The sequence below is a fragment of the Heloderma suspectum genome, chromosome 3, assembly GCF_057233095.1.
Source record: "Heloderma suspectum isolate Gila_16-S chromosome 3, 16-S_ref, whole genome shotgun sequence".
NCBI lineage: Eukaryota > Metazoa > Chordata > Lepidosauria > Squamata > Helodermatidae > Heloderma > Heloderma suspectum.
Window position 1 is genome coordinate 237,268,229 of NC_139460.1, and position 26,657 is coordinate 237,294,885.

General features: G+C 41.3%; 3 protein-coding genes across 18 annotated transcripts in view; 2 read left to right on the plus strand and 1 right to left on the minus strand.

Annotated features, from left to right (window-relative positions):
- Positions 1 to 9,596, plus strand: part of DHX32 (DEAH-box helicase 32 (putative)) — a 45,531-nt gene extending 35,935 nt beyond the window's left edge. For 3 of the 7 annotated variants that reach the window (XM_084841457.1, XM_084841459.1, XM_084841460.1), the window contains 5 exons: positions 715 to 906; positions 4,530 to 4,679; positions 5,791 to 5,981; positions 6,419 to 6,600; positions 8,840 to 9,596. In XM_084841457.1, coding sequence (XP_084697583.1) covers positions 715 to 906; positions 4,530 to 4,679; positions 5,791 to 5,981; positions 6,419 to 6,600; positions 8,840 to 9,023 — 899 coding nt within the window. In that variant the 3' untranslated portion in view covers positions 9,024 to 9,596. The remainder of the gene's footprint in view (positions 1 to 714; positions 907 to 4,529; positions 4,680 to 5,790; positions 5,982 to 6,418; positions 6,601 to 8,839) is intronic. The other 4 variants (XM_084841458.1, XM_084841461.1, XM_084841462.1 and 1 more) reach the window with 2 other exon arrangements.
- Positions 4,685 to 23,335, minus strand: BCCIP (BRCA2 and CDKN1A interacting protein). Of its 2 annotated transcripts, XM_084841465.1 has the most exons (7): positions 23,158 to 23,335; positions 22,288 to 22,362; positions 20,873 to 20,953; positions 18,000 to 18,092; positions 16,509 to 16,696; positions 12,248 to 12,422; positions 4,685 to 9,603 (listed from the first exon to the last, which is right to left on the minus strand). In XM_084841465.1, exons 1-7 carry the CDS (start codon positions 23,305 to 23,307, stop codon positions 9,433 to 9,435), a joined length of 933 nt encoding a protein of 310 aa, XP_084697591.1. In that variant the 5' UTR covers positions 23,308 to 23,335; the 3' UTR covers positions 4,685 to 9,432. The 2 variants fall into 2 exon arrangements, with proteins under 2 accessions (XP_084697591.1, XP_084697592.1); XM_084841466.1 differs by lacking the exon at positions 20,873 to 20,953.
- Positions 23,336 to 26,657, plus strand: part of UROS (uroporphyrinogen III synthase) — a 42,214-nt gene continuing 38,892 nt past the window's right edge. For 4 of the 9 annotated variants that reach the window (XM_084841476.1, XM_084841468.1, XM_084841470.1 and 1 more), the window contains exon 1: positions 23,336 to 23,840. The gene's annotated coding sequence lies outside the window, so the exon portion shown is untranslated. The remainder of the gene's footprint in view (positions 23,841 to 26,657) is intronic. The other 5 variants (XM_084841469.1, XM_084841472.1, XM_084841474.1 and 2 more) reach the window with 3 other exon arrangements.

Below are 26,657 nucleotides of genomic sequence, written 5' to 3' on the forward strand. Positions count from 1 at the left end.
ATCAATCAATCAATCAATAAATTAAAATAAAATAAACTGAAATAAGCTCTGCTCACATTTCTGTGCTTCATCTTTTGCCTAAAATTATCCTGATTTTCTTCTTCACTGTTTCTTCCTTTTCATGAAATTTAAAGCTTCCTTTTTATCTTGGTGTCTCTCTCCTTGGTTTTGTTTTCTGGTTTTTTCTTAAAATTATTTTTCCCAAACTGGAGAGAGCACTCCAATTGATTGATTATTTCTAAAAATGTGTTAAAAGCCTTTTGGAAGTCAGGGCTAAGTCGTCAGTTGGTTGGTTTAATGAGAATGGACTTTAGTTTCCATTTTATTCTGTTTTATTTTAATGAAATATGTTAAGAGGATTGTTATATACTCTGTTTACTTGACTGATACCCACTTCAAGCCATTTTATTTTGAGGATGAGTCTAACTATTGAAATAGATGAGGCAAGACATCCCTCTCAGGAAGCCATTCTGATTCTTCACCATCATGGCTAGCTCTGTGTACTTAATCATTCTAATACTTAATAATACTTTCCACTAATTTATCTGAGACAAAACTTAGACAAGTCTGCAATTTCCTGAGTGACTCCCAGTGTCAATTGGTGAGTAGCTGACTTTAGGGAGCTGCCATCCAATTCTGCACGGGTGTTTTGCAGGACCCTGACAGAATGTAAAAACGAATGTAACTTATTTTAAGCTTTTCTACCTATCCCAGCTCCTGAAAATCTCATGCAGGCTTTGGAAGATCTGGATTACTTGGCTGCCCTGGACAATGATGGAAACCTTTCAGAATTTGGAATAATAATGTCAGAGTTTCCTGTCGATCCACAGCTGTCAAGGGCTATTTTAGCTTCCTGTGAATTTGACTGTGTAGAGGAAATGCTCACCATTGCTGCCATGGTAACAGGTATTTTCTTAGGCATTTGTGACTCCCACTCAGGCCCATATTTATGCTGCTCCAGTACAATTACAAATAACTAATATGGTCAACCAATTAATGAATTAGTTGATCCATAGTTTGCCTTTTAACCAACTAATATATGAAATTTAATTACAATGTTATGTTGTTAGACCATCTTTAATGTGTTGTTTTTATTCCCTATTTCAATAACTTATGTGAACCAAAACAACTCTGAAAAAATAGGTGTGCCCTTAACTTGACACTTCATCACTTACAATTGTCCCTTATGAACTAACCAACCAAACATTTCTGTGATTAATCTGATTAAATTGATTAAACATCGGAGCGCTAAAATTTACACAACTCTGAATTAATGAAATGTAGATTTAAAAGCTGTTTTCTGTTTTGAACAAAAATTGAGGAAAGGTTATGTCACTTCTCTGATGTGATCTTTAATGATAATTAAATTATGCAGGCCTATAGAAGTTTGCTGTATAATGTGATAAACGGAGGTACTGGATTTAATGATGTAGCTGGGGAACCTGAGGGATGAATTCAGTTTCAGAGCAGCTCTCAGAGGGGGCAGTCCAATGGTGGACGGTGCCAAAGGCAAGTGGGCTAGAGCCCAAATACTAAAAATACCAGCCTCTTACTGCCAGTAATTAAGCCTAGGAGAGCCATTTCAACCTTTTAGAACATGCAAAAGCTGGAAACTGTCAAATGGTGGTCAGGGGAAAGGGGGTGTGGCCATCTGGGGAAATGAGGAGGGGCAGATTTGGCTCCCGGGAGGGCTGGATTTGGCCTTCAGGTCCTCGGTTCCCCATTCCGGATGGAGCAAAAGATTAACAGACCTGGTAATGTATCATCACATTCTCCGAATGGATCTTGTTTTCCAGAATTGTAGCAACACATCACTTTGGTCTAGTTCAGCCCATGGGAAAATGTCTGGGCACCAACAGCTCACATTTCTCCTCAGCAATGTGTAGCTGGGGGGAAAAAAGATGTGGTATCTTTGCTTTATTGTGGAGGTGGGGAACCTTTTACAGCCTGAGGGCTGCACTGGAAACCTTCAGGGGCCCATATGCTCTCTAACACCCACACTTCCCATACATCAATTCAATTCTTTCCCCCTTTTCTCTCTCCTTGTGTATGTCCCCGTCTCTCTCTCTCTTGTGTGTGTATTTGTGTGTCCTTCTGTCTCGTTCCCTCTCTCTCTGCCCAGTACTCCCAATTTTCTATCTCCCCCCGCCTCCCCTCCCTGGCCTTGCCCTCACACCATTGGCATCAATGGAAACTCTTTAAAAGTCTAATTGCTGTGGAGGAGGTAATTTTTCAAGGGGTCATGGAATGTAGCCAAGGGAGGTTTAACTTCTCACCCAAGCAGTGCCCTGGCAGTGCCCACCACAGCAATTCCAGTGGGCAGAAGGGAAGACATGGGTTAGCTGAAGAGGCCCTACAGGCCACAAGTCAGGGCTGGATTAAGACATGCTGAGGCCCTAAGCCATGTCAAGATCCAGAGGCCCCATGCCATAAAAAAATAAAGAGAAAAGCATGTATTACATTATAATAGAAAGGTAAACCATTATATTTGCATATATGCATAGGCAAAGATGCAATGAGAAACAAATAAAAGATACTTCTTGCAAAAAGCTTTATTTGCATTATCAAATACTGTATGATTTCTGAATTACCATATATGAAACTAAAGACTTTTAATTTATAGAAACACAAGACCAATTGCAGGGATCAGAACTTAGTTAATGGCAGCCGCAGTGCAGCTTGTAATGAAAAATTAATACTGCAAAACATATACAGACTTGCAGTAATCCTAGCTTGCATTGTCTGCTCTGAGGTGAGGTTGGGCAATCTGTGGATAATGTGAATAGTCCAGGAACCCTGTAGGGGAAAGTTGATGAGATTGGGTGTGGATTGGGATGTGGAAGCCAGGGTTCAGAATTTGGGTGGTGGCTTTATATGAAAAGTTACTACAGCCAAAGCAATTTCAGTGATAATAAATCTTAGTTATCTCTAAAGTATTTAGAGGCCCCTCATAACATGAGGCCCTAAGCCATGGCTTACTTGGCTTGTTCCTAATTCCAGCACTGCCACAAGTTCCCCACCTATTTTAGTGCTAGGTTGGGGAACCAGCCACCCAAAGTGGTTCCCCTCATCACTCCCCACAGCAAGACTTTTAAAGGAATGTCCACTGGTATGCATGGTGTGATCTTCAGAGGGTGACAGCTGTGGGGGGGGGATCATCCCCCCCCCCGCAAGGCAATTAGGCGTGAAAAGAGTTTCCCATTGGCTCCAATTGAAGGGCTTTTTCCAAGCCTCATTGCCATCGCATGGGGGGGGGGGGCTGTGTGTGTGATTATTATGAGTGAGAATGGGTGTGTGACATATAATGGATTGGCCCTGCCCACTGCTGGTTTGCAGCCACCAAAAGGTTAGTCACAAGGGAATGTTGCCCTCCGGCTGAATCAAGTTTCCCACCCATGCTTAGTAAGACTATCATCTCAGATTGACTAGAAATTCTAACGTCACCAGAATAGAAGGCTGACCACCGCCACCTTTTTAACAGCCTTAAACCTTGTATTCGTATCAGCCTTAAAATCTGGCAGCGTCAGGCCAATATTGGGAAATTAAGTAGGGACGACTCATATTAATATACATCTCACACCATCAGTGTATATGGCACTTTACAGAGTAGCAACAAAGAAACGGGTCTCTGCCACAAGGGCCTTACCATCCAAAATTGGTAAATTTGGTTGTTCAGGCAGGCATTTGGGGTGGGTTAGGGTATTTTAGAAAATGTTTTTATTGTAGAATTTTATTGTTTTAAACTGTTTTATTGTATGCTGTACATCGCCCAGAGTGGCTGGGTGACCAGCCAGATGGGCAATTAATAAATTTAATAATAATAATAATAATAAAAATTAGACATGAGAGGAAAGAAGGAAACAACAGTAAACAAGAAAGAAAACACTTTCAGTTTGGTTACACATACTTAGGCTTAGTTTCAGTCAGGGATAAGGAGTAACTAAGGGGCCGGGCCAAAGGCTACATAGAAAAAGTGGGTTTTAAGGAGTGATTTGAAAGATGAGACAGGCAGCATCATGTAGATGTTCTGAGAAGTAGTTCCAGGCATAAAGGCCAACAATGAAGAAAGGGTGGAGTAGTTTCAGGGACCAGGAAACCTTCAGGTGGTGGAGAGTAGTGCAGCTGGATGGATTAAAGTCACCAGCAGGGATATATTGAGATTTGAGAGTGGAGAGGGGTGGGGGGTGGGGGTAAGGTCAAGGACTACTTTGTGCTATATTTTGGAATCATCAGCAAGCCAGCATATACTGGCTTAAGTAGGGATGTCACATATAGTCTGAGAATTGAGAGAACTGTTTTTGTAGCAGAGTTCCAGATAAGAGTTGAGAGGAGCAAGCTGTGACTACAGAAGTCCAGAGAAAGGATTCAGTAGACAAAGCCAAAGATGACTAGATCATAAACCACAGGTTTTGCCGAGGAACCAGTTTCCGCTCAAAAATTATTACACTGGATACATTGTGCATTCAGCACACTTTCTTGCATGTTGTTGGCTTGTTTTCATTCTTTTTCTCTCCTCTTTTCAACACAAGCTCCTAGTTGCTTTATAAACCCACCACAGGGAACGGAGGAGATTGCAATCGTTTGCCGGCAAAAATTCTTGCATCCTGCAGGAGATCACTTTGCTCTTATCAATGTGTACAATGCTTACAAGGAAGCTAGTACAAACTCCACGAGCCAGTGTAAGTGTGTGCCAAATATTTTAATTATACTTTTAGAAGTTTTTACTGAAGGGGTTTTGAACAATTTATATAGCTATTACTTATATAGCATCTACAACTAAACTGTGTCCTTTATTAAAGATAAAGCACACAGGTCCTTCCCTAAAGTATATTACAATCTAAAAAATAAACAAGCAGCAAAAGGGATTGGAAAAAAGACAACATGTACAAGAATATGGTCATAGGTAATAGTGATGCACTCACATTTAAGATGGTAAATTAGGCTGCAATCATATATTCACTTACTTGGGATTAAACTCAATTGGCATTATTTCTGAGTAAACATGTATAGGATTGCACTGTTAAACACAGTATAATATAGACATTTTAAAAATAAATTGTCAATTAAAAGGGTAAGATAAAGGAACAAAGATTAATTTAAGAAAGCAGATTAAAAGGGATCTGTGTTAAGCCGTTTCTTGGGAGATGAGTATGTTCAGGAAAAGGATTCCTGGCACAGCAAGAAGCAAGAGAACAAGGACAAAGATATTTGATCTTGAGCCTTACAACAAAAAAACCCAGGCCAAAAAAAGAGTGGAAATAAAATAAGGGTATGGAAGGGCAAACTACTGAGAACCTGAAAAATGTTTAAAATATATTATGAAGGAAAAATGAGCCAACGAAGAGAACATGAAAGGAGTAATATAAAGGTGTACAAGGTAGCTAGCACAAGCTTCATAATTTTGGACAAAGGTTTAAAATTAGAAGTAGGTAAACCAAAAATCAAAACATTAAATAAAATCCAAATCAAGCCGCAGTGGAAAAGCAGCTCCCTACATTTCATTTTTGCTATCCTGTTACCAAAGACTCCATTGTTGAGACTATGTGTGCACTGGTTATGGTACTCTCCAGACTATATGTTTAAAGAACAAGAATTACAGTGCAATCCTATACATGTCTATTCTGAAGTAAGTCCAACTGAGCTCAATGGGACTTGGTCACAGATAGGTGTTTATAAGATTGCAGCCCTAAGCCCACAAAGGGTTCTTCTGCCAGGTGATACTGTAAATCTCCATAATTACAAATGGGATTCCCAAGTAAAATAACACAATTTAACAATTTTTCCTCCCAGACTATGATATTGAAACGTGGTGTCAAGATTATTTTCTGAACTGTTCTGCACTAAGGATGGCAGAAGCTATCAGAGCTGAATTGGATGACATTATGAGACGAACAGAACTCCCAATTTCAGCACCTGCTTTTGGATTGAAAGAAAATGTACTGAAAATAAAGAAAGCACTTGTATCTGGTTACTTTATGCAAGTAAGGGAAGCAACTGGATAGCTTCATCCAAGTATAATATAGACAGTCTTAATTAATCCAGATACATACCTTTGGTATGCATTATTGCATTGAAAAATGCAGTTCCTTTGTTTCCTGTTTTTCACATTTGTTTTAGTTCTGTAGTTTAGACTACAGTCTTCTAGTCCATTTAGGTTGCAGTCCTATGGCCACTTAACTGGGAATAAGGCCAGGAGACTTACTTCTGAGCATACTGTTAATACTATAATGTTACTTCTGAGCATACTGTTAAAACTATAATATTACTAATAGTGAAGTATGTGACGTTTTAACCATATCAAAACCATCACTTTGATATTTTGCTATTTAGCGGATAACTGAATGCAGGCTTTAACATACTGACATAGACACAAGTTCAAGTAAATTGCATGTAATTTAAACACATTTTTATATTCTAGATTGCTCGTGATGTTGATGGCTCTGGGAACTACTTAATGTTATCACACAGGCAAGTAGCTCAGCTTCATCCTTTGTCAATATACTACAACACCACGAGGATTCCAGAGTGGGTTGTATTCCACGAATTTAGTCTAGCTGAAAACAACTCTATAAAAATCATCTCAGCAATATCACCTGACCTGTGAGTAAGAGAAAGCAGGGATTTATTTTTCCATCATACAATGTAAATTTAAGAGCACAATCCAGCACAAAACATCTATTTAAGATTTGTTGAAAGAAACAGGAGTTGTAAGAGAATGTAGGTAGTATTGTGTAAATGCCTTTCATTTCAGTGGAACTAGTCTAAGCAGTCATCTAGGCTTATGCAAGAAAAGTTGCTGGTGGATTGAAACCAGTGTCTCTAGCAATTCTGAGCTCTGCTCCTGGCATTATTTATGACAGTTTGTCATTATTTATGACGCCAAAATCTTCCAAACTGAGCATTAATAAATCTTGACTTAACCAAAGAAATTGAACTGCTGTATAAAGCATAAGGCTGCTTGATTCATTTTGCTTTGGGATTCTGACACTTTCAGTTGTTTTCAGTTTCAGTGAATGGTGATAGGCATGGATACTGAAAACATTCCTGGCCATTTAGAAAATTAGCACATATGTGGCTGGTATTAAAATTACATGCTAGTTTGCTGGGGGATAGTAAAGGCTTGACTCAAGCCCCTTGCATGATATCCACTTTTAGCTCCCAGCAGTAAAATCGCATTTTACATCCCATCATCTTCCATTGATACTTTCCAAGTGTCTTCAGTGGTTTAAGTGGAATAGGAGCACAGGCCACTGCCCTATACAGACTCAGACCATTGGTCCATCTAGGACAGTATTGTCTACGCTGAATGGCAGCAGCTCTTGGGAGTTTCAGTCAGGAGTTTCCCAGCCCTAGCTGGAGATAGCAGGAATTGAGTCTGGAACTTTTACATATAAAGCATGTGCTCAACCACTGAGATGACCTTTCCGAGTTTAGATACTTCTTGGAGAAGGTAGCTACCTACCTGTTAATTTCTAGGATTCACATCAGCCCATTCAAGTGTTCAACACAGGGGTAACAGCAACATGTGAGAAAGAGCGCTCCAGCCCCACTAAACCACACTTTCAATCTCTCCCCAAATGGAATCCCAGGAATGAAATATCACCTGACAAGCCCCCTGTTAGCTATCCTTAAACAGCTCTTCAGCAAATTATTTTTTATTTTTGTTGTTGCCAGCATTAGATTTTAAACTAGCTTCAAAAAATGGGGCTTGTAGAGCAGACAAGGTAGAGATTATGGTCGTATAGAGTCTCATTATGAAGTCAGACTATTCTCATACAGATGGTTTGAGGTTTGCAGCTCAGCATGGCTGAACTTCAGAAATGCTTTCTATAAAAAAGTAAAATAAATTTTAGTTAAAAGCATTTCACTTACTGAACCATGGGATAAGGGATTAAATTTTTAATTAGAAATTTAAAAGTGGGACATTCAGCCTTCAGCTGCTTCAGTCCTGTGTTTCTAATTTGTTTCCCCAAATATGGAGTGAGTTCAAAATACAATGATGTCCCCTTTTAATAATATAGGCTGGACTACTCTTAAATGGAAGAGTATATTTTGGCACATAGAACTAATATACAGCTGTAAGACCCAAGTGAAACAAAATCCATGTTATTTGTTCGGGATGGAACATTAATGAGCAATATTAATAAAAGTATAAGAAAAGTCCACACAGCTATCTCTAGCTCACAAAGTCCTGCCGGCTTTATATTTTCTCAACACATCAAGGCTTTAAATTTTCCAGGCTCCTCTCTGTGGCAAGTAAGAATTGCCCTGAGGCAACTAGATAGGGAAGTTATTGTAGGCTGGAAATGAAGTCACTCTTTTTCCCTTTTAGGCTGTTGAAGTGTCACAAATGACTTGCACTGATGTGCGTGGGCAGTGGGCTAGTAACAACCCACATAGCAGCAGGAAACTCTTCCTAGCTCAGATCCATTGAAACAGATAAAAACAACAGCCCTTCCACAGCTTCCCTGAATTTCAATAGTGTATGGACTAAAGCTCTAGGTAGAATTTGCACAGAGTACACTCAGATCTGGAGTTATTCTATATTCAATATGCAATTTGCAACACCTGGAAGCCTACCACCACCACTCCAAAAACAGATGGAGCATCTTAAGTTGCAGAAATGTTTAAAGCGTATAAGCTTATATGGAATATTTTCTTTGGAGCCAATCCTGGATTCCAACTGTGAAGCTCTATACTTAATACACCAGAATCTGCCTGTGTGTAGCATTTGTTACATGAGTAATACATACAATCATACAAAATATGAAGAAATTGTTGCCTTATAGATATAGACAGATATATAGATATATATACACCCTCCTTTGTTCTGTTTCAGATTTGTGGAGCTGGCACCTCAATACTATTTTAGTAATCTGCCTGCTAGTGAGAACAAGGCTCTTCTGCAGGAAGTAATCGATCATTTATCACCCATTTCAGCAACAGACAAGGAACAACAAGACAACAACGAAGATAAAAATTATCCTGAAATACCCACTGAACAACGATGCATTATTCAATAAGTTTCCTATCCCAAACTATGTTGAAGTATACATAAGCTCTATGTATAATGCATGCCCCAACATCAGTTTGTACAATATAAGTGATCGAATATTCTGCAAGAAAACAAAATGAGAATGAGAGTTTTTCCTATCATCTTTGGCAATATGGAAATGATGTACAGGTGTTTAGAAAAGTATCCAGCAATTATTTAAGGATGGTTAGGTTTGATTTTTTTATTGCACTTGTAATCATACTAATGTTTTAAAAAGCCATTTCATAATAGTAAACATGTTGTATCTGGCAACTTGTATAACTGACATATTTTACAGAAATATAAAGGAGATCTTGAAAGAGTGCAGAATTGATATAGAAAAGTTCTAGACACCACTCATAGGGTGACATCATAAAACTGTTAGCACAAAAAGTGATTTAGATAGAAAGATATTCTTTAAGCTTATCCATGATGGCATCCATCCTGTCAGCAGGGATCACCATCACTGTTCGCAAAGGTTTCATAGGTACATCTTCAAAAGACCATTTGCCTCCCAAACACGAGTCACTCTCCTCTTCTACCAAGTAACTGAACTTCAGAAGTGATTTCTAAAACAAAATAAGCAGTCTCTGGTTAGAAGCATTCCATTTGTGTGCTGCTGCTTTTTAAAAAATATGCATACAGCTTATGTTGTCTGTAGAGTAAGATCAAGTAAAACCATTTTGATAAGAATCAGTTGTAACTGAAGATCCAGTAGCCTGTTACAGAACTTAGCGTGCAGTATTTCAGATACCGTATCTATTACAGAACTTAGTGTGCAGTATTTCAGATACCGTATCTAGACGCATTGGAATGCTTGTATGCAGTAATGCAATGATAGGTGATGCAGAAGGCCCTTTTGCACACCTTGGAGGAGACTCTGGATACATGTCATGAACCAGTAGACTAAGTGAAAACCAGCAACTTGTTACATGGGGCCTTGGACAATGGACAGCTTAATTTAACATCTGCATTTTTAAAGATAATTCCACATTCTGTTCTAAGAACATAGTGTGCCTAATTGATGCAAATAAATACAATGTATAAAAACTATTATTTTTCTCATACTGTTCCTCAATTTGAAACTTTGTTCCAAACCAAATATTTGGGTTTTTAGAAAGTATTCTGGCAAGAACTGGCATGATGTCATGAGATGGTGAAGGCCATGAGAAATTAACATATAACCCAGTGCCAACTCCTGAATACTGCACCTCGAAGACAAAATTTGTTTTTGTATCTTAAAATCTCTCCATAACCAGCAGAACTAAACATTTCATTTTATTGTTTAAAAATCGCATTGGCCGTGTCCTTATCACCTTTATATGCCACCTTTACATTTACATCATATACGAAAATGGCAAAATAGCAACAAGCTAGTATATAGTATAGTCAGCTGATTACTCATGTGTTTATTTTATCTGGGCTTCCCTAATCTAGGATATGCCTGGAAAAAGAGAATTGTTCTTTAAACAAGAACACACTGAAGTATCTGACACATCTACAAGTGCTTTGGCACAGAGGGCACAATCCTGTGGGGATAGCTGGCCGCCCCTGGAACTCACAGGCGACCAACTATCCAATGCAGGGCAGGCGGAGCACGGAGGGGATCTTCTCCTCTGCGATCCAGCCATCCTGCATTTGCAGCTAGATGGCCGATTGCGGCTGTCTAGCTGGGACAGCTCGGGGGAGGGGGAGGCTGGACAGCACATAGGAAGTGTTGTCCCCACCCACCCCCTTTCCCCTCACTTCACACTGCTCTTCTGAGCGCAGAGCAGGGGACAAACTATGCTTCCTACGAGGTGGCAGGGGTGGGGAGGCGGTTTTCTGGGAACTAAAAAATCCTATGGCCATCTAGCCGCTGTCTACCGGCCATAGTATTGCACCCTAACAGAACATAATTTTAAGTAGCTCTACCTGACAAATCATACAGTAATATCTGAAGAATATCAGCTCTTTGTATCAGAAAGGTGGGTCCACTGTTCATGGACACTGAAGAAGCTTATGGAGGTGAGAGAGAATAGGACAGGAGAGAGTCTCTGCCAACAGTAGATGCACCCTAGCTTCACACACACACAAAAGTGTGTGGGAGCTCACCTTCTGCCACTACCCAAATTAGCACAGGCAACACTAGTGCATATGAATATCCCTGACAGCAGAGAGCAGCACACAGGTGCTATCCCTCTACCAAGCAGGCACAAGCCCCCACAACTGCTTTAGAGCTGAAAAGGTGGGAGAATCCAGTTCACTCCCCATTCAGCTCCAGGGATAGCTGCTGCAGCCTCTCTGTTCAAAGCAGGTACTTCCCAGTTGGAGCAAACTTGACTATAGTGGTTGCAGCTGTTCCTGGAGCCAGCTCCATAGAATCAGAACACATGGGTCAGGGCTGGGGAACGCAGGGAATGTTTCCTCTTTTTCTTTGCCTTGTCCCTCCCTCCTCTCCATACAATTTTTTGACAGCCACTAAGGCTAATCTTGAGATGCTGCTGTTCCATCACGCTTTGAGAACCTGGGTGCTAAAACATGTCTCCACATAATATGGTCCCTGCAGGCCATGGATTTCAGAGTATATGGTCACACAGGTGACTGAATAAATTTGGCCAAACATTTTATAATAACTTAAGTGCAGGTATCAGAGGAATGCACAAGGCTTAAGATCATCACTTGACATTCACTCCTCTTAGGACTTTAGATTTCTTCTCTTCAAAACACCTGAAGAAAAATAATACTTCAAATCTCTAAGTAGTGCTTTCTAAAGTAACACTCAAAACATCCCTCTCAGTGCACATTAAAAAGGAAACCAGACTTGACCATTTAGGAAGGATCGAATAAGAAGCTAGTATGCATAAGGAAGAGTAGAAATTGTGGAATTCTTATCCTATATTGCTCTAACCAGCCAGCCTTCCCCGACCTCTGCAGATGTTTGGTCTATAATTCTCATCATTCCTGACTATTCACCATGTTGGCTAGGGCTGATGGAAATTATAGTCCAAAACATCTGGAGGGTACTAGCTTGTTCTAAATAATTGCTACATTCTAATTCCTCAAGTGCAAGGTTACCAGATGTTGGCCAGGTCAGGGTTATCTATACCAAATGATTTATTTTAACCACATTTAACAGCAACTTTGGATTAGAAAGAAACTTTAAATCCTCTATGAGCTCTGGTGCAAATCAAAGCACATGTAGGAAATTGAACAATCAGTAAGTCATCTCACCTCATAAAAGAATTCTTCCTCAGCATTTGAAAACATCAGTTCCTCTTTCTGGTGGGCATTGCTTCTTTTTTTTCCAGCACTACTCTTCTTATCAGTAAAAGTCTTGCTAATTAGAAGATAGAAGTAGCATTTTCCACAAGGCTTGTTTGTTCTTTGAGCTTCTGTCAGTTCTTTCCTAGAAATAAGCACACGTTTACATCAAAGATTTCTTCATGTTCCACTCAAACTTATGCATAACTGCAGTAAAGGTCAAGTGCAAAGCACTTCTCTTGTGCTCAGTCCTCAAACTAGAGACTCACACATTTTTAGCTAACTCCTCAGAAAAATGACTGGTTTGGTACAACAGTGCTCTCTTGTGTGCCAATATAATCCTCAGATGGGCACAAAAGCACACTGCTTCTCCAGGCCTTACAACAGATGAGACAGTCCTTTTGGCCCCGAGGGCCACATGCCCTCAGGGCCAAAAAGGGTTGGGGACCACACATGCACTCTTCCACCCCATCTCAGCAGGCAGGAATGCGGTAGTTTTAACTTCCCCTCCTTGTCTGCTGAGATGAGATCCCGGGGGGAGGTGGGTTAAAGCCTCTTTCATCCCCTAGCAATTCCCTCTGAGATGCTATTTTCCTACCTCTCAGAGGACTGCATGGGGGGTGGCGGAAGACCGCATGTGGCTCATGGGTTGCCCACCCCTTCCTTAAGAGGAAGGAGGAAACATTCTGAGCAACAAATGCTTCTGCTGCTGTTGGAAAATTAAAGGGAACAACAGAGCATTAGAACTATGAAGTGTCTATTTCTCCTTCCTTCTGTTCACACTGTCTCCACCCACCCTATGAAAACAAAGCTGCTTTGCTGAAATTGAATGAAAAACAGAAATAAATGAAAATTCTGTCTCACTTACTTACCCAACTATAGTAAAGAAAGACATGAATACATACACTATTTCTTTATAAGTTCTCAATATGTAGGCCACACTGATATTATCAGTGCCTTATTGGCCATCACAACAAGGTCTACTTTTGCAGTAGCAACACAGAAAATCGTTGTAATTGTTTAAAGATGCCTGCAGTGGACTGTAAAGGAGATTAGCTGTTATAGACCTTTTGTAAATGTGTGGAATTGATTGGCTTGCTTTTATTGCTATGTTTTACTCTGCACTGCTGTATTTTATATAGTATTGTATTTTACAGTGGCCTTTGTGCCACGGACAAATACACTCAAATGCAAATAGGTCAAGTAGAATAGAATATTTAGTCCACACAATCAGTTTTCTCCCCAGTAGGAAAATGGCCTCACAATATTTGATATCTTATTGAATACAACCAGTCAGAATTGCCATCCTATCAGAAACTGAAGGTGGCTGCTATAGTGGCAAAGGATTCATGTGGTATGAAGGAGATCAATGAGTGCTTCTTAGGTTTACATTGGTCACCAGTCATTTTTCTTTCCCCAGTGCTGTGCATCAACAAACTCTTATCTGACAAGTAAGAATGGGTGCCACTCTGTATGGAGCTATTTAACATTTTCCCATTCTGGAAGCAAAAGAATGAATGAACCTCATGCTGAATGTACTCATTCACTACTCAAGCTTGCTAAGAATATCAATGGCTCAAATTTCAGTTATTAACAAAATACAATGCCAAAATTTATAAAGCCATGTTAGGGCTTATATTATGCTTAAAAAGGAGCAGCAGCTTATCACTCAGAGAACTGTAGTGCTACTAAAAAGAGCAGATGAATGCTCCTTAGTGGCAGATTAAGAGAAACGTGGATTAAACACAAAGAAATCTCTAGCAGAAACACCAAAATACACTGCATGACGGACGCCTTATGTCTCCCCCACCAATACAGTTCCCTCTAGCACACTCTCTACTTTGTTCCTCTGCCATAAATATCATAGCTTTGTGGATCCATCAGCCTCTTGCACCAATCTGTTGCTTTGATCCATGAAACATGATGTATTCCACTTCATACCAATACTCACTTCTGAACAGGAGATAAAGTTAGCTACTTGTCTGTTCACCTATGATGAGTAAAACCCTCCTCTATGCAGTTTCTATCATGGGGATAAAACTGTGCATACAGTTGCCATACTTCTGTTAACTCAAGGTTTTGCTATGAAGACTGTACCCACCTCTTTCATTCTCCTTCCCAGACTTAGAGCCTGTAACTCTTAGCAGGGTGAACTGATTTATATCAAGGTGATTTAAATCAAGTTTCCAACTTCCAAATTCATGAGTTTACTGAACAAGCATGAACACTACTTGGTTACTTTAACAATTCAAACATCTGTTTCCAACAAAAGACTTTATACTTCCCAGAGGTATAATCCAAAACCTTTGGTCATGTAGCCCACATGCCTTTTGAACTACAGAATTCATTTTTGTTGATTAATTTCATTAGTTAGTTTTATTTAAATCCTACTCTTCATAAAAAAACTCCAGGGTGGGCAACCACAATATTAAAACCAACCGACAATAAATACAAGATATAAGCCTCTAGTAAAAGCAACAGATAATCAGCAAAGAAAATAATCAACAGAAGATCCAGCTGACTGTGCATAAATCCCCAGGAAAACAAATGAGTCTTAGCCTGGTCCTGAAATATTAGCAAAGTTGATGCCAGTCATACCTCGTGGGGAAAATATTCCAAAGTAAGGGCACCACCATGGAGAAGAACCTATCTAGTGTCCCCACTTAGTGTCCATCCCACAGTAGCGGAACAATGAGACAGGTCTCCCCCACAGATCCAACCAGGGGAAGACTGGTACAGGGAATGGCATTCCTTCAAATAGCTGCTTAGGGCAACAATTGTGAAGGATTTTTGTTTTGTGTTCTCTCTACCTGTAATGAAACTAAGCAATAAGTGTCCAGAACTTTCCAGAAGTAAGGCTGGTTGTTGCTGGGTAAGAACAGTGTTCTTCCATGACATGGAAAGGAACTGTTAATGCTTTTGGTTGGCAAAGTCTTATATTCATATTTCATGAATTGTTTTAAAATATTACAAGTGTAGCCTTTAATATGCTTGCTCATATTCAGATACAATTTTAAATTCAGTTATTTGTTAACACCAAGACCCAAATCAGACATAAAAATTGCTGGTATTATAAACTATGGTTTTATGAAATTAGGAACAAGCCATTTGCCTGCATGCTCTGTCCTTGCTCCTCCCACTCCCTTTCTGCACCTAATTTGGTGAAGATTTCATGTTTTCTTAAACCACAGTTTCCTGTGATGGCTGGAACAGGAAACTGTGGTTTAAGGGCTCCCAAAAAACCAGGATAGGAAACCAAGAAAAAGAGGAAATTTTTCCTCCACCACCAGAAGCAGTCCAAAACCTTACAGCTTGAGTCCCTTGGCCTGGGCCTTGTCAAAACTCTTTACTGATCTCTAGTCATGAATCTCACATACCAGTTTATAATCTTGCAATTAGTTAAAATTAATCTGCACAAAGTACAAACATTTACAGATGAATTTCTGTAACCAATCTGCCATTCCAGAGCCAGGAACAGTGATAACTATAATAAAATATGAATTGTAAAAACATGTGGGATTTTTAAATGAGTTCTTTCCCAGCCACAGCACAACTCTCAGAAGTATTCTAAACATTTGTCTGGATCCAATACATTGCTGCATAATTTTAACCAACCCCTTTTGTTCCTGATGAAGAGTTTTCACATATAATAATATAACCTACTCACAATGACCTAGTTTGACCAAGATGACAGCCCACTATGTTTTAATTAACCCTTGGGGCATTGGAGCACATGCCATCAACTGTTATGAATATGTATGCCCTGGGTACAGGTTGCTGTGTTGAACTCAGGAAGCAGGGGTTATTTGAGGGTTAAACAACCCTCACATAACCCACAGTTTGTCTTAGTGTTATGTGAAGGTTGTTTAACCCTCAAATAACTCCTGCTGTTCGGGTTCGGACATGTCAAGCCATAGCAACTCCCGGCCAGGGCTTGCAAATTCATAATAGTGGCCGGCATGCACAGAAGCTACTCGTGAGTAAATTAACCCATGATGGGCTCTCGCATCATGCCAGCTGGCCCATTACATGAAACAATGAATGTTTGTACTAAAGACCACATAGGACAACAATACTAAAATGCTGATTTCTGCTTCCCAGGGTCTGTTCTTTAAATGGACTGTATTTTCTATTTTTCCTCCCATTCTACACATTTCCATTTAAACAAGGTTTCAGAGGTCATCCAAGGATAAAAATTAATGTTCAAAAATTATTTTGGAAAAGTGCTTACTGCAGTTGCTGGTGCATGGGCAGAGCGATCTGGGGAGGTACATTAATGAATCTTTCACTTAGCAGGAAGCCCACAGGCTTGGTGGTGTCACTTAGGAGCTTATCCAGCTGTTCAACCATACTCTGTTCACAGTTCTTCTCACACTGGCTTAAAACCAGCTCTTTAATTTGTTCAGCACATTCGGTACCCTAGGAATCAAAGGATAGATTTTCTTTGCAATACAGAATAATTATTTACATAAGACAACTTAAGAGAGCTTCTGGGCACTGTTTTACAGGACTGTGGGAAATTCCTTGCTGTGACTTAATGATTTGAAGGGATTTCCTTTAAAATTATTTAATCGATCCTTAGATGAAGGAATCTAAAGGGAATTAATTCTGACAGGATGGCTGAAATGGTAACCAAGCAGCTGCATTCTACTTGGTGCTACAAAAGCAACTACATGACTAAAAACTACTAATAAAAATGTGAAATTATTTCAGCATAAATTGCCTAATACAACAAATAAAAGCGACAAATAAATGCTTTAAAATTTCGTTTTTCATATCTGGATGATAGCCAAAACTCTCTGGGCAATTCACAAAATTTAGAAAAACATTAAAATACATTATATATAGTATATGCTAAAAAAAAAGCTAAAATCACATTAGTGCCAGCCTGAACAAAAATATGACACAACAGGATTCTCACATTAGAACATGCTACTAGTGGCAATGAATAGTATCATTAGTGTTATCAACCATGCCCTTCTCAACAACTCAAAGCACAGTCAGTGTTCTGCAGCTATAAATAAGGATAACTAATTTGAAAGTTCAAGTGTTAACACTACTGAATTTATTAATGTTTACTGATAACACCGTCCCATTACCACCATGATCTTTCACCATTGAAATCATCTTCCATTCACCACAGTCCTTTCCACAGCTCTTAAGTACCATTTACTTAGCTATAGAAAGTCTTAACAGATATTAACACCATTGACAGCATTCTAACACAGTGATCTGGTTCACACATAATGCTAGTCCATGGTTTTATTTAACTCCTGGGTTGTTGAATTCTGGATTCTCATGATGTACAAACCCAGTTGCACTAATAAAACATGGTTTGCTAACCACAAACAACTCAGAAAGAGAAACCATGGTTTGCTGCTGGGTCATGAACTCTGGGATGGATTCCTGCACTGAGCAGGGGGTTGGACTCAGTAGCCTAAATGGCCTCTTCCAACTCTATGATCCTACAACTAAAGCTCTCCCCTTTAGGCAAGGCTGATATTTTAGAGAGCGGATTCTTCAAATTTGTAGAAATTATATATTTAAAATATATCATGATTTTAATAATTGTTGAAATAACTATAATAATGCAGTCTCATTGCATGTGTAAAGCCACAAGACGAACATGTGTTTTCAGTGGTCTACCTTTGGCAAACACAATTTCAATATTTCACTGCCAAATTAAGTTAATGCTGGTTCATCATAAATAATTACTACTGACCTTCCTTTCTGTTAGGTTTAAGAGACTTATGAAGCCAAAAACCTCATCAGCATCATCTTCATCAGCATCACTATCTTCTAAAACTTCTGCTTGCTATTAAACAGAAAATAAAGGAAAAACACAACCAGATTCATGTTTTCTTAAGTGTCGCTATTAAGGGTTTTGGCCCACCTAAAACATTCTGCCAGTATCATGGTCTATTAGTACCCAATGTTTATTTATTCAAAGTATTTATAAGCTGCTCATCAGGGCTAAGCCCCCTCACAAAACAACATGCAGAAAAGGAACCATAAAATATATATTTGGCACATCAGAAATGTGTACAACTATTATGAGAAAGCTGTTCTGAATCACACAAAAGCCATTTACACTCTTAGGGAAAGGCAGTATTGAAGAAATAAGTTTTCAAGGCCTGCTTACATGACTGTACTTTAGCAACCAAGCATAAGTCGACTGGAAGGGAGTTCCATAACCTCTCCATCACTGACAAGGCCCTGTCTCTCTTATGCTTACCAATTTCACTGATTTACTGGCAGGCACATGAAACAGATATTATTGTTCAGATAGGATCATAAAAGTGAGGGCAGTCCTTAAGGTAATCTGGTCCCAAACTGTTTAGGGGTTTAAACCAACTTGCACCGTGTCTATGAAGGAACAGATTTCCATATGAACACTATCTGCATATACAGTCTTCCCACCTATTCCACAATTCAAAAGTCAGACAATCTTGGAAAGGGTATTCTTAAATTCTGAGGTGTCCCAGTTCCTGGAAAAACCTATTTTTGGAATATTACATGTGAAAGTAAAGGCAGTACTATATACCAAGATTTCATTTGTAATTCTAATGGTACTTCATCAGTCTTCCATCAAACTATAGCTACATGAAATTGGCACCTTTGAACAGTTCAATTTACTCTGTGAAATATCACTTTAACATATCAGCTGTGGTCAACTTCACCCTTTCCATTAATAACATGTCATTAGATCTAACTCAAAATTGTGACCCATTTTCTCCATGGTTCCATCAGATACATGGATGCCCATCTGAAATGATAGAATCATTACCACTAATCATGCCAGAATCATATCAGCAGTCATACCAGAATTTTGCTGGAGCTTCCTTGCCAGTCATTGACATTCAAGCTATTTTGTAAGAATCCCATCCCTCAATATGGCCATTCTGTAGTACTGGCATACAAGCAGAAGAATGGGCCATCATATCAGGATAAGTGGACTTGGAAACATGAACCAAAGATTGTGGCATGCATATACAGCTGGCAATTCAGTTATTTCTGGCTCCCAGTGTGAAAATGGCCGCATACAAATCCATAATATGTATGAAGCTCACTGCCAGGATTGTCATTTCTTGGTACCATGGTTTTTGGTCAAAATGGTTTTGTAGATTTGTGCAACAGTTTACTATGAAAGAACTGAAACTAGCCTGCAGAAGTATGACCAACACTGATGTTAAGAAACCTATGTATTTTTTCTGTAACTCTTGGACAGTGTTAATATTGAGTAACAGAAGCCCATGCCTGAAGCAGATTTGGAATGGTTCTTTTTTTTTTTTTTTAAGTTTACGTTTTCAGTATGTGAAAGTAAGAGTCCGTAACACACATGACGGATACCTAAGGGACTGCCTCTTCCCATATGACCTCACACACTCTTTTAAAGATCTGCAGGGTAGGCTCTGTATCCAGTCAGTGATGGAGGTGTGACTGGCTGAGACGTGAGAGGCGGCCTTCCCTGTGCCATTCCCAGTCTACGGAACTCCTCCCAGGAGGCTTGGTTTGCCCTATCTCCCTTTGATTTTTCACCACCTGGCTAAAAGAATCATTTTTCAGCAAGCGTGTGGCTTGCTGAATTGAAGTTATTTTTATGAAGCAAGCCTTGTATTTTTAGGGCATTTCAAGAACTCTGCTACGACCCATTTCTGTTTTGATATATTTTATACTGTTATGGTGCATTCTTATTGTGTTGATGTACAGTACGCCACCCCAAGTACTACTTGCACAATGGAAGGTTGGGGTATGAATATTTTCAACAAATAAAATTAATGCACTCATGTAGCCCTTTACTTTTGCCTTGCAGCAACACCCTGCATTCAAGCACTTTGTGTTTCCCTCAGAAATGAACCTGACTAGCCTAGAAGCTGTTTGTGATCTACTGCATTCATTGTTAAGAATGAGGACAACTAGCTACCTGGAGGGATGCGTTTCCACCCCCTTACTCTTGTTTATCAGGAATCATCATGCTCCCAGACTTTTGCTTCAATAGCAGTAAGAGAGAAGTCCATTTTGTTTTTCTTCAGAAATAATTGTGTTCTTATAGCCATTACTACTGGAGCATTTGTGAAGCAGACAAATGGCCTATGTACAGCACACATGCTTCAGATCCAAAGGCCATACTAGGAAAAGAGGCCACTGTATCTTGCTAACTCACCATGGATATATGCCACAAACTGTCCTATTCTACCATGAAAATACAGTGTACTAACTTAAGATTTTTGGGGCCGCGGTGGCTTAGTGGTTAAGACGCTGAACTGCAGACCGGAAGGTCGGCAGGTCAGCAGTTCGAGACCCGAGTGCTGCGTGACGGAGTGAGCTCCCGTCTTCAGTCCCAGCTTCTGCCAACCTAGCAGTTCGAAAGCAAGAAACTGCAAGTAGATAAATAGGTACCGCCTCGGCGGGAAAGGTAACAACGTTCCATGTGCCTCGGTGTTCAGTCATGCCAGCCACATGACCACGGAAGCGTCTTCGGACAGCGCTGGCTCTTCGGCTTAGAAATGGAGATGAGCACCACACCCTAGAGTCAGACACGACTGGTTGGGGACACCTTTACCTTTTTAACTTAAGGTTTAGATTATATCTTACCTTGATAACACTCCCAATGTGATTTTGTTGTATCAATATATCAGTCAGTCCAGCTGTATTAATAGGAGCCTTTAGAAACAGCTGGGGGGAGTGGAGGAGAGAAGAATGCTGTAGACTTTTATTAAGAACATATTATCTACTTTGTATAACTTCTTAAGATACAGATTGTTTTGTGGAATCTAATTTGCACCTATAGCATCATAACACTGGACAGCTAGAGACATCCAAAGCATTAATTTTCACGAAAACACAACATGAGGCCAGTATTCAAGGGCCAACATAAGTTCCAGCACAACTTGCCTTCACCATACTTAACCTATTTTCCCATAGTGTGGATTCATCTTCTTTGTCTGTTCATATAATTTAATGTCCTGGAGGGAGCAATCTTATGGCCACTAGACACTGTCTAGTGGGCCATAGGATTGTTCGGCTGCTGGGAACAAAGTTGGAGCCAGGGCCCCAACCTGGGTTCCTAGAAAACACACTCCCCGGTCCCTCGTAGCTGGTGCGGTTCTCTCTGCACCAGCTATGCCTCTGTGCTTGGAAACAGAATGTAGAGAAGTGGGAGGTCCTAGGGGCAGGGAGGGGAGGAGACCACGAAAGCTGCTTTATGCAGCTTCCTATCAGGTCTCCCGGCCCCTTCCTCGAAGCTGCACCTAGATGGACACAATTGTCCATCTAGGCAAAAATGCAGGGTGGCCAGAGCACAGAGGAGAGGATCCCCTCTGTGCTCCAGGCATCCTGCACAGGATAGTCAGCAGCCTCCAATTTCAGAGGCTTGCAACTATCTGGATAGGATTGTGCCCTAAGTCACTTACATACAGCCCTGCTTTCCTTTGGAGTTATTAGAGTAGTGCTATAATCTGTAGTCATGCAAAAAATAAAACTGTGAATGTATCAATTTAGGATTGAAAATTCTAAACGTTGCAATTTCAGGGTATCCAGTGAGGGTCAAACTACATCTTACATTAAAGGTGTGTTTGAACCCAATGCTTAGGATTCCCCAAGTCTTTTTCTTTATATAAACTGAAAATGGGGTCCCTGATTTGGACCCTCTCCCCTCCCACTGTTTTCCTACTGAAATTATCCCCCCTTGGAAAAGGAGAGCTTCAGGGGCCAATACCAGTGGACTGTGGGGAGAGGTCCTCCACCCCCTGTGGTCCCAATCAGGGCCTCCACCACAGCTTTAAAAACAACAACTGGGTTACAGACATCTCAAACTATCAGAGTGTGACGATACTCCAGAATGCAACAGAACCAACTCCATAAGTCAACCAGAATTTGGGAATACATGCACTCACCCAAAGGTTATAATGATTTCCCTCCAGTTATTCACAATAATTGCCTTTCCTTTCATGATATTTAATGTCCAAAAACAACAAGCAAATGCCACAAGAGTAGCCATATGTATGTACCTGCTGTAATAATTTCTTTATTCCATTCTTATCATGATCAGATATTGCATGTGCTTCAAATTCAACGTTTACTTCCTGTGAATAAAACACAAAAGAGGAATCACACACCCAAACTTGCCAAGAAATGTTTACCTCAAAAGAAGCGGGGGCGGGGGGGGGGGCGGGGAGAATCCCAAACATACAATTACTGAAGATTGAGCTGAGATGCTTAACATGTACAGGTACCAATCTGTGGTGTCCATAATATTAATCTGAACTGTTTTGCCTGAACTAAAAATAAAAAAAATCAACAATCAGTATGTCCCCTCTTTCTGTACAACTCCGTGGACTTAAGAGGACCCTTCCCCGCTCCCAAGGGATAAAACTGTAAAACCACAGGGAAGCTGCTTCATGGACGCGAAGCCTCTGTGGTCTGCGTTCTTGGCGGCAAAGCTGGCCTTAAGGAGCAGCTGCTAGCAAGGACTCGCACTCTGCACATGCTCAGAGGCCGCCCATCTTTATTACTGCTTCATAAGGCCGGACGAGTAATGCCTAGGAGAGAAAGGATTCTCTGGGTGGAGAATCGTGCAGGCTAGAAGGCGTGTGAGCGAAAAGAATCGGGGCTCTCTCCGTGGGGGAAAGGAGACATGGGATGGACCCGGGGCTGCAGGAGGCGGCCCGCCGACCACTCCAGCGCGGGGCTGGGCTGGGCTGCGCCTATGGGGCCTTTTGTGTAGCGGAAGGCGCTGCAGGCGCATTCGGGCAGCCCTCCCTTGGGGAAGGGGGCGGAATTGAGCCCGGGGACGGCTGTGGGGCAGCAGAAGTCGCTCTAAAAGCAATGGCTCCCTCAGCGGGGAGAAAGCCGAAGAGAAGGAAATGGCGGCCACTCACCTCATTGACCTCGTCGTCCTCGTCGTCTTCTTCATCCTCCTCCTCCTCCTCGCTCTCAGGTTCCGAGCCGGAGTCCCCCCCATCGGCGCCCTCCTCCTCCCGGCAGTCGGGCGGCCCTGCCGCTCTCCTCCGCTTAGCTCGAGTAGCCATGCCTCCGCGCTTCCAACTGCGCGCATGCGCCCGCGAAGCCGGAAAGCAAGGCCGAGGCCGTCTCGGCGGCGGGGAGGGCGAGGGGTGGGGTCGGGGGCGCTCCCCCTTCTCCCCGGGCCGGCTCCCCGCGCAGGTAATCGGAGCGCCGAGCTGCTTGGAGTCGAGGGTAGCGGGAAGGCGCTGTGTGTGTGTGTTGGTCGTGACGTAAACAAATTCACGCCCCCCTGCTCACCACAGTGGTCTGACCCGATCCCGCAAGTTGGGCTCGCCGCCCCATTATGGGCTCTGCGGGTCTAGGGGAGGCAGAGTGTGCTTGGCTCCAGCGCTGGAGCTTCGACACCAGCAGAGCAGTCTAGGTAGGCCTCTGCCTTTGTTTCGAGTGCTAGGACTGAGCGCTGGGAGGCCCATCTGTTTACCAAGGAATAACTGAAAGGAGAGCTTCTGGACATGTGCAGAGTGTCTTTTGTTCCCCATTGGTTAATGTGACCGCAGAGCCCACCCAACCACGTGGGATGAGGAGGCAGGGCTGCCAGGTGAGCGGTGTTTTGGATCACGTGGTAGTGTATATGTAGTGTGTGTGTGAGGCTTTCCTTCTATACCAGCCTTTCCCAACCTGGTGCCTTCCAGATGTTTGGGACTTCAGTTCCCATGTGCTGTAGTTAGCATGATCAGGAATGCTGGGAGTTGTAGTCCAAATGATCTGGAAGGCATCAGGTTGGGAAAGGCTGTACTGTACAGAAGTGAGTTTTGAGAGAAAAATGGTCAAGCATAATGCTGCATGTTACAGACTTCTAGCCCCCATCCTATGCTGACCTATATATGCGCTGTGCACCAGCCAGGGAGCCATTGCCTGTCAGGGTCCTTACCTCATGCCTGTGCGTCCATCAGACATGACGGTATGCACACAGTATGTACTTTTGGTGTACATTTTTCATCTGTGGTGGTCATCATGTGTATAGGAGAAATGGTGTACATCCCCATGCATTACAATGTGGGAAGATTGTGTAGATGTCTATTTTACTGAGTGTATATGACTTTTGGATGTTGTCTCAAAGGGTTTGGCTGCTGAGCACAGAATTAAGCTAACATACAGGAGTTAACAATTCCATTGTTTCTAAGCCGGACTTCCAGAATCTTTTTCAAGGCTTGGGTATCTCCTGTCCAATGGTTTTCTTGACAACTGCACACAAGAGGCAATGCAGAAATGCTTGCTTTTTCTGTGCAGTGCTATGACTGCATCATGCCCCCTGCTTAAGAAATACATAAAAAGGGAGAGATGGAAATAAAGCTAGAATTTATGTAGTTCTTGACCCAATAAATGAAAATGAAATGGGAAGAGGGACTGAGGCTGCAAGAGTGTGGCTTAAAACAACACTGAAATGTAGTCCGCTGTTATTATCCCCATATTAGAAATGGGGGAGGGGCAAGGGTGAGAGATAACAGCTTATAACCATTTTGTTTTTCTCGAAGTTACATTGTGGAGCCAGGCTGACATCCTGAGCCTATCTAGTTAGGTGTGGCCATTGAAAGCAAATACAGAGTTGGACTGTAAGATTTTGTAGCCTAAAACTCAACATGCCTGCTCCCAGAAGCTAAGCAGCATTGGGCTTGGTTAGTACTTGGATGGGAGACTGCCTGGGAATACCCGGTGCTGTAGGCTTTGGGGAGGAGGTGTGGCTCAGTGGCAGAGCCTATGCTTTGCATGCAGAAGGTCCCAGGTTCAATCCCCAGTATCTCCAGGTAGGGCTGGGAAAATTTCTGCCTGAAATCCTGGAGAGCTGCAGTTGACACCACTGGATTACATGGACCAACAGTCTGACTCAGTATAAAGAAGGCTTCCTGTGTTCCTAAATCACCTGATACCATCTCAGACACGAAGTTTTCCAGTGAAGTCAGGTCACATGTGCAGCTACAACTCGTCAAGTACTGAGTAATGAAGAGATACATGTGCATGGGGGAACCCTCCAGCCAACCACCATGCCCCGTGAATGCCTCTGGACCCACATGGATGGCTTTAGGTGCTTCAGTTTGCAGCTGCCCATGGCTAAGAAACAGTTTTTGAGAGGGACGGGGGACCTTGGCAAACATGAAGGGCATATTGGTGCCCAAGGGCACCATGTTAGAAGCCCCAGCCCTACATGGTTCAGCATAGCTTAGACAGTTGCATTCATGCAGTTTTGATACTTTTATGTACCTTGGGCAGGTGCATCACCTACGCTGTTGATCAGCATCATATTTCACTTGCCCATGCTTTGACAGCGCATAGCATTGGATTGAAAATGCTGCTAGCTGAAAAGCTGCTATCATTTGAGTTTCCAAAAGTAAGGTAAAAACTAAGCAATTTTACTAGGAATTAAGCTGCACAAAACTCAAAGTAAGCAGGCCTTGGACTGGGCTTACTTCTGTGAAGGGCAATTGATAGTGTAGTATAAATGAATTTCATTTTAATGGTTCTTTACAATAATCTACTTTTGTTATCTTTTGAGACATACAGAGAATCTGTGGTTTTGAAGTGTGGGTATCAGAAGAGTGCTTTGGAAGTTTTCTGAATTGTGAATGCATTTTTACCATTGCTGTGGCATTTGATATTGTCTCTAAGTTTTTCACAGGATTAAAAAAACATCATTTATGCAACAGTCTAAAATATTTTTTCATTAACAAGTGCTCAGTTTCAAATGTGTTGAAATACCAGGCAGTATCTAATTTCCAATTGATTGGAACACACGATATGACTGCATTTTTTTTTTTTTTAGTTCAAAATGATGTGATGCATTCCTGTGGCCCTTAGGTACATAAACACAGCAAGTGACAGCTGTTTTTAGCCATTCTGGCTAAGGACTAGCTCATTGGGTATGCATGCTTTGGCATATTCTCTTTCCTGGGTGCCTATATTCATGCACATCTGTTGGGGTGGCACCATGCCTAGAGTTACAGTAATACATCAGTTGCTCTCATTCACAGTTGCTAAGACAATTGCTTTGCATTATGAAGAGCCTAAGAATGCACAGACTGTCTCACCTGCAGGATAGCATTTCTGTGTGAGGGCATCACTGTATTTGATGCTTTATGTCACCTTGAAATTGTTCACATGTGTTTATATTATCTTTCAATTAAACCTGCCAGTGTTTAAAAGGGAAAGACCATCAGCTGTTTACAGAGACCTCTCATGAATGGCTGGAGGGCAAAACCGATGTTATACTAGCTTGTGGGTATAGCTCTTCTGGATGACGTGTGGGCTAAATTGGCAGGCACTTAAGGTAGACGCACATCTCTTCTAAACTCATTCAGTGGGATGCATTAAAGAAGCAAGCGTAAGTTTGAACTGATAAGCAAGCACACCAACAAAGGAT